At 32.0% G+C, this 8307-nt stretch overlaps 1 protein-coding gene across 2 annotated transcripts; it reads right to left on the bottom strand.

The window, feature by feature from the left end:
* Positions 1-892: 892 nt before the first annotated feature.
* On the bottom strand, positions 893-7546 carry LOC105360620 (skin secretory protein xP2). 2 transcript variants are annotated; one of them, XM_011497571.1, is made up of 3 exons: positions 7401-7546; positions 3988-4591; positions 893-1241 (listed from the first exon to the last, which is right to left on the bottom strand). In XM_011497571.1, the coding sequence occupies exons 1-3, from the start codon at positions 7413-7415 to the stop codon at positions 1006-1008; spliced, it is 855 nt and encodes a 284-aa protein (XP_011495873.1). In that variant the 5' UTR covers positions 7416-7546; the 3' UTR covers positions 893-1005. The 2 variants fall into 2 exon arrangements, with proteins under 2 accessions (XP_011495873.1, XP_011495874.1); XM_011497572.1 differs by having other exon boundaries at positions 893-1223.
* Positions 7547-8307: the final 761 nt, after the last annotated feature.

Raw genomic sequence — 8307 nt, 5'->3', positions numbered from 1 at the left:
AAATTTTCATCCAAATAATGAAAACGATTATTCTGCCAATACACTGCGTAAAAATAATTTAAAATAATTTCTTTCTCGACTAATAGCTGTATATTATAATTTCTGATAAGTTAATTACAGCAATTAATATATTTTGAGCTTTCTTTTACGTAATGATTTACTTGTATATCTATCCAATTTATAAAACAGTACAGGGTAGGGAAGTATACAGGGTACAGTATAGGGCAGTAATTGAATTTAAATTTAAATTTTTAAAGATTTTCGTTATTAAAATCAACGAAATAAATATCAAAAATACTTTTACTTTTTTTTAATGTTTTTTAATTTAAGTTGAATTAAAATTACATAACTATAATTTACTATAATTTAAGTAAAGTAATAAATTATATTAAAGTGCAAAGTTCTGTAATTAATTTTTCAAACTTTTCATGCAAAATGGTCGTTGATAGTAATTTTAAGATAAATTTTGTAATAATTGACAGTTTATTACTAAATTGTTGTGTATCCAACTTAAATATAAATAATAAAATTTAAATAGTTTAGAGGATAGTAATTTATTGACTATTATAATCCAATATCCTGTTAGATTTTAATAATTATTTACCTAATGTTAAATGGTTAAAAATGCTCTTTATCCAAATGATAGTTCATTGTCGCAAATTGTTCAGCAGTTCATTGTAAATATTTATTTTCTATACTAAATATTATGATACTTAGTTACAACCTTGTGTATAAGCCTTATTCAAATTATAATAATTAATAATGATTGAAATTTATAAACTGAAACCTCTCAACTTGGTAAGGTAGTAAGAAGCTCTTACAAAGAAAGTCGTGACTCAGAGGAAATGAAAAAAGTATAGGTATACGTATAGGTATACTTAGACACCTTGGATAAAAGTTTATAGAAAAAAATTTATTGTCGGCCTAAATTATGTACAGATATTAACGCTGTTGTGAAGGGATGTGCTGTAAATATCCCCAGGTTGCCAATTCATTAATTTCGTCTCAGTATTGTGATTGATAGCTCTGAGCCGGTTGGTAGCTCTGAGGCTGATAAGCCTGGGCCTGAGGCTGGTAGATCGGTGCCGGCGATTGGTACGATCGTGGCGCACTAGCAAAACTCTGTGGTGAACCGGGATAGGTACTGGGTCCCGGATAAGCCGTCCTTGGGATGGGACCAGGGGCTTGGTAAGGGCCAGGTTGAGGCTCGGAGTGGTATTGTCCTGGAAATGAAAGTTGCTCTGTAAGCATAATGAAATCGTATTAAAAATTAATTTTTTTTTTTTTAATTATTTCAATGTATAGGATTTCAATAAATTTTTAAAGACAAACCCTGAAAAAATATTAAACGTTATTTACTTTTCTTAAATGTCATTTTATAACGCGTCATATAAACTCAAAGATTTTTAAGGCATAAAACAATAAAGTAATAATGATTCTATGGGAATAAAAAGCATTATTAAGAAAGATATAATTGTTTACAGATTACAATATATTTAGTTTTAAAACTCAATTTCTGTGAATCTAAAGCACAAAATAATTTAGAAACATTATTTGATAAACTACGACGTATCATTGAATATTTATACAATTAATGATAATGCAATAAAGCAAGCACTACAATTGTATATTATATTGATAGATATGTATATATAAATAAAGACAGACAAATAGATATACAGATAGCAAAATTAATAGAACTATTGTAGTTATGGACCAATAAAATGAAATGCACTGCTTTACTATAAGATATAAGAATAGCGTTACAAGTAGTATCTATTTTATAATTTACTAATAGGTCTTTAATAATTTGTTATAATCATCTATATAGAACTTGAAGCTACTTGTTTCTTTGGATATAGTTTACGACTGTTCTGCAACACGTAACTTGTTTATTTACGGTTGAAAAATAAATATTCGGTAAAATAGAATATAATTATTTCATATGATTTATGATTAGTAATTATAGATCATAACTTAATTTCACATAATTTATTTAATCTAATTTCAAATGTTAAATCCTTTTTTACCAATACACTCATATAAATTAATAAATAATACAATGTTTCGACGCATAAAATATAAATTTTACACACATTAAGAGTACTGTTCTCGTTAAATTGTACAAAAATAACAAAAAAAAAAAGAATAACAAAATGCATACTTTCACTTTATAATGATTAAAAACTCTATAATCAATAAAATAATATATAATTCATAATATTTGAATAATACCGTAAATTATATCGTATGATTATTTAAGCTTGTAATTTAACATACCTAAAATAGAATTATCTAGAATATTTAAAGTAATTAAGCCATTTATATGTTATGCAATTAAATTGAAAGATCGATTACACGAAAGACGTTTTAAAAATCATTAATTTAGTAAAAATAAGAAAATGTTAATCAACTTGTTGCTTATTAAATAATGAAGAGAAATTTTAATTCTGAAAATTAATGCTTTAAAATTATTAGTACCATAAAAAACAAATAATAATGACCTAATCAATAATAAGAATTAAGAAATTGCGTTAAAACTTTCGTGCGCCAGCAAAATTGTGCCAAATAAGCCCCACAATAACATCGCTTTGTTTTCTAAAATTAGGTAAATTATTATCTCCCACTTGTGATATTCTGCAACAAAACAACATTTTTATCGTCTGAATTCTTGCAATCATTCCACGATCAAGCTAAGGATTACGATTTCCTCACAATCGTTCATCATTGGCTATAATTCGCAATCAACCTTCACTTCGCATATTTCGTGATTTTATTCTTTTAGCTATACAAAACGCGTTAATAACATTGATTTTGATTTGCTGTAACACGAGTAACGTTAGAGTGATCGAGAGCATCAATGTTTCGAGGACCGGTTTCTACTGAAACATCGCTTTTCCGTTCGCCACCGATTTTTTTTTTTTTTTTTTTTTTGACAATACAAGATGTAAAACATAATCGGCAAGATAATACTTCACGACCTTTTCTCATAAATAATTAAAGGAAATTATAATTTCGGCAACGGAATTTATCGAATATATATAAGAGTTGGGAATTACATTCACATCTACTTTTCTATTGAAAATGAAAAAGAATGTTTAATATGTTTCATTGAGAGAATCATAATTATAAAATTAAAAAATTAATAATTCGCAACGATTTAATTTAAAGAGTTTAAATTGATGTATAGTACATTTAATAAAAATTTCTGTATGTATGAAAGAATTTATTTCTTGTATCCAGACAATCCTATATATATATATATATATATATATATATATATAGAATAGTAAATAATTGATTAGATATCATCCAAACTTTAATGAAATAATAAAATAATGTTTTAATATTTAATATTAATATTTTCTTTTATCTAACGGTAAATCGGCTATTCGTTGATCTGAGTTTAATTGAGATTAATTGAGTATCAATACTAAAATATAATTTTATTCTCATTGCAGAAATTGTAAGTAATAAGTGTGAGCATATTAATAATAAAAATTAAAATATTATAATTCAATATCTATGATTATCCAACTATGCATTAGCCTATCATCATAATCTTAATAAATGTGTTGTTCGCAAGCTTTATATTATTATTAATAATACTTTTTGATTACTTAATTCGAAAAAGTATCGGGGCTATAATATCATAATTCACCTAATTTACATCGCATTAATCATACGAAAACTCATTACGCCAACAGACGAGTAAAGCTTGTCGCGAGATCTTAAATCCATGCATGTACTCACCGAATTAAATTATATGCATAAAAAGCAATCGATCCGATCTTATAGAATGCGAATTTAATTAATTTAAATAAGAAAAAGGAATAGAAAAGGCCTGGAGTTGAAATTGCAAACGCAATCTTGCACTCTTACAAAAAGGACACGCAGCTAGGAAAGTTCACGGGGCTAATATATAAGGTAGAGTCCTGAAAACCGAGTAATATTTTGCCTGGGCAGGTGAACGATATACTCGAGTACCTTGCCCCTCAGCGGGGAAGTCGTCGGTAGCTCCGTATTTATAGGCCCTGGCTTCGGCCTCAGCGAGCTCCTGGAGCCGGACGGCCTTTAAGGCGGCGACCTCAGGCGTGTCGATTACGGTACCGTCGTCAGCAAGAGGTGCGGGTACAAAGGGAGCCTTCGCCCCAACGGGCACCTGGAAACGCTTAGGCTCGGGGCCGTAATGCCCTTGCTGCTGATGGTAGGCGGGGTTCGGAGCCGGGCGTTGGAACTGAACGGCTGCGGATGCCACGGGATAGCTGGCCTGGGAGTAGGGGGCGCCAGCCGTCGATGAAACGGCCTGTCCAGAGTACGCGTACGCTGGCCGAGGGACTCCGGAGAATCGAGGCCCAAAGGCTCCGGGTTCCTGGGACTTGTCCTCCGCGGCCCTGGCAGCCGCTCGGGCAAACTCAGCGAAGTGCGCGGCCTTGGCTTGGGCGACCTCGGGCGTGTCAACGACACTGCCGTCTTCGCCGACTGGAGCCGGGGGCGCCGCATACTGGGGCGCAGGGGCCGCATGATAGGCGGCACCCGGATGACCCGGATACTGGGCCTGGCTCGCCACTATCGTGCACAGGAGGAGCATCTGTCGACCGAGCAATAATAGTTGCGGTAAAAGGTTATGCAATTGGATTAACGTTTTTTTTTTCAAAATTTACCTCGATCGCGACCTTGAGCATTTTAACGTCGATTTAGTGTAATTGAATAGGGAATCATTCGAAAAGGACGTGATAAATGACCTGATTATGCGTATATTTTAGCGGGTATCCGCAGTTATTTCTTAATTTATTTTATAAGACGTTATGTGATATAGATATGTTCCATTTTATGAAGATAAAGCAGCTACATTAGTTTATATTAGATTTTAATATCATTTGCAAATTCATATAAATTATAATGCGGCTACTGTACTTACGAGCAATTAAATAAGTTGGATTAATTATATATTATACAACTGACCTATTCATTGGTATTTAAGTATACTTGTAACTTTTGTAAATATACTTCACCATAATTGGACAACTTTAGCATAACGAGGGTTGTTTTATTAATTTTAATAGTTTATCTCGTAACTGTTAATAATAATATTGATGACCTACAATTAAAACTTTAAAATTGTTTTTCAAATTCTGCTTTAATTTGATATTTACATCTGTGTAAGTAGTTGTTGAAAAAATCAAACAAAAAAAAAAACTCCAACAGAAAAATATGAAAGTATCAAAAAATAGAACACGTTTATAAAATTTAATGAGCATTATTGTTGATAAATATTTTCATGGCATGCAGTTAACAACTACATTTTTTTACCTAAACGTTCATTAAAATTTTATTTAGAATTATAACTGCCGTAATTCGAAATATTCTAATTGAACTTCAAATGTTCATTGGGTTTTTGTAATATCTCATAAAAGGCTACTCATTTCTTAAATAATTAGAATATTTTTACTAAAAGTGAGCAAAATTTCAAAGATGTTGTCATAATTAAAGTAATAAGCATTAGCGAAAGGAAGGTAAATAATTGATTTTTGCTTTAATCTAAACAATAATTTAATTGCTTCAATATTTAATACAAAAGAGAGTAACGAGATTTTGTAAGTAAGTATAAAGGATATTTAATTGTAAGTATTAAGAGCAATCAAAAATGTATTTTATTTGTGTTCAAAATCTAATGAAATATTTCAATATTCTAGATATAAAGTTTATTTAATAAATATAATTTCTAAAAATGGTTTGAAAATTCTGGAATAAGAAATAAATATCTTTACATATAATGTACATCTTAATTATATTAAAATGTGCAACAAAATACAATTATTATCTTATAAATATACATAATAATATTGATTGCCAATTCACGTTTGATTCTATTACAAGATATGGATTAAATTACACCTACCTTAATAAACATTAATTAATTTCATTATTAATATTAATAAAAATATAAATACAATTGCTATTAGTATATATGATTACTCAGTAACTATTAAACGTAGCTAATGTTACAAATATAACAGACAAGAAACTTTGCCTTTAAATATTACAAGCAAATCAAATATAAAATAATTTCGTTATTGAATAGTTATGTATAAAATGCAGTATAAATAAATTACTTTCATAGATAAGCTTGCTAATAATTGTTCTTTTGTTTCATTAATTACGTAATCAACTTATAGTATTTTATTCCTGATCCATTATACCAAAATCATTGTATATACCAAAAATTTTATTGTGCTGCGATTTGATATAATAATAATCGATTTCTTGTAATTGAAATGTTTTACGATTATTCACATTTTTACATAAAATAATTCCAATTCAATATAAATAATTCTTATTTTTTATTAACAATAGGAAATTAGAGTATTCACTTTACCAAATATATGAAATATATGAACGATCATTAATTATTATCAATCAAATGTCCATTATTAAATCAAGTTTATCGCTTGAAATAGAAAGTTAATTATGATTTTAGAAAAGAAAAATATTGTATTAAGAATATTTTCATTATCCATATTTTCACTAATATAAATGATGCTACTTCTATTACTATATGTGTCAATTGTGAATCTTATTTAATGTTTAAGAGGAAATTTAATTTAAAAAATAATCGAACACTTAGAGACCCGTGCGTATGAGGTATAAAAAATATCAATCACATATAATTATTATAATACAATAAATATCTTTGAAAATTATTATAAAATTTTTGCAAATTCATTTTAATAGTTTTCATATTAAACTATACCAGTATTCGTAAATTCTCTTATTATGTCCTATTGTAAAATATAAGAACGCCTGTTGCGTCATATTATTAGGAATTTCGAAATATGTGTATCGTATATTTTTGATGAAATGTTTTGGGCATTAAGAAATGTGTTCGAAAACTAAGTATCTACACAATTATATCAGAGAATGAAGATAAAAATATCGCGCATATATTTAAAAGGCTAAGGAACCAAAGAATTTAGGCGAGAGTAATCACGTGCTTAGAAAAGTAATAGCGGTGAGATAAAATAATTCCAGGCATCGGGTCCGTTAATCGGTAGCATCTTAAAAGCTTTCCAGTACTTGTCGCGGGCCCCGTGAGGTCGGGCGCGGCATCGTGACCCGTTTCAGCGAGACTGCGTTTCTCTCCGCACCCGAGTTTAACCTTTCACTTTCCTTTGTTTGAAAATATCGGTATCCGCGCTATCGTTTGCCTACCTGACCGCTATCATCGCCACAATCGGCCATTACCACCACCGCCGCGCCCACCACCGTCACCACCACCACCAACACCGCCACCACCACCAACACTACCACCGCCACCATCACCACCACTATCACCGCCACCACACGTGTGCAAGGGCGCGAGTACAAAAGGTTCAAGAAATAGCAAAATCCCAACTCACCAGCGTATAAGTCATCTTCGCTCGTTCCTCAATCCTTCGCTTACTACTTTAATTGACGTTCGGTACTTCGGTGTGCCCAGCTAGTTGTTAAGCTACTTTACGTCTTGACTCTGCTAAGCACTCCGGCCGACCGACGCGGTTCGCGCTCTCCGTAATATACTCAGAGAACGCGGGGAGTCTCATTTATAAGTCTGTAGGACTCCCCGCCCACACCCTCGGCTGGGCCGCGGCGGGAGCGCGTACCCACACGCGCACGCTACCACAAGACAGCCGATCTCTCTCTCTCTCTCTCTCTCTCTCTCTCTCTCTCTCCCTACCTTCCTCCCACCCAGAGTCTCTCTCTCTCTCTCTCTCTCTCTCTCTCTATATATATATATATATATATATATATCTAGCCGTCTATCTATCTATCTATTATCTGTCTGTCATTTTTTGTAGGTGTAGGTGTATGACTGAGAGAGTGAGTTTGTGTGTGTAGCGCGGACGGCGCCATTTTCCTCTCCCATTTTCTGCTCTCACGCCACTTGGCGGACCGCTTTTCTTCATGTTCTCCTTCGTGTCCCTTCCCGATGGCCTTGCAACCTTGACACTTCAGCATGAACCGAACCCTCTTATATTTTTTCTGCCTTTCTCGTACCTTAGCGTTTCGCTTTATCGTGCAGTCGATTCGACCGCGACAAGGGTCGTCTGAACACGGAAAGCGTAGGATATCCGGAAAATGGGAAATACGTTCGATTTATTGAAGGAGTGATCATGGCTTATATAGAATGAAATTGTCCAGTTTGTTTCATATGTGATTGTGTATGAAGTCTTATTGACTTATAGACGATGCAGTTGAATATATCGTAAGAACGGTGACAGTCGAACTTTCTTACATTGAATCTGTGTGATTCTACATTTATTGATA

This window comes from Ceratosolen solmsi, unplaced genomic scaffold (assembly GCF_000503995.2).
Source record: "Ceratosolen solmsi marchali unplaced genomic scaffold, CerSol_1.0 scaffold47, whole genome shotgun sequence".
In the NCBI taxonomy this organism is placed as follows: domain Eukaryota; kingdom Metazoa; phylum Arthropoda; class Insecta; order Hymenoptera; family Agaonidae; genus Ceratosolen; species Ceratosolen solmsi.
This window is presented reverse-complemented; position numbering and strand designations above follow the sequence as displayed.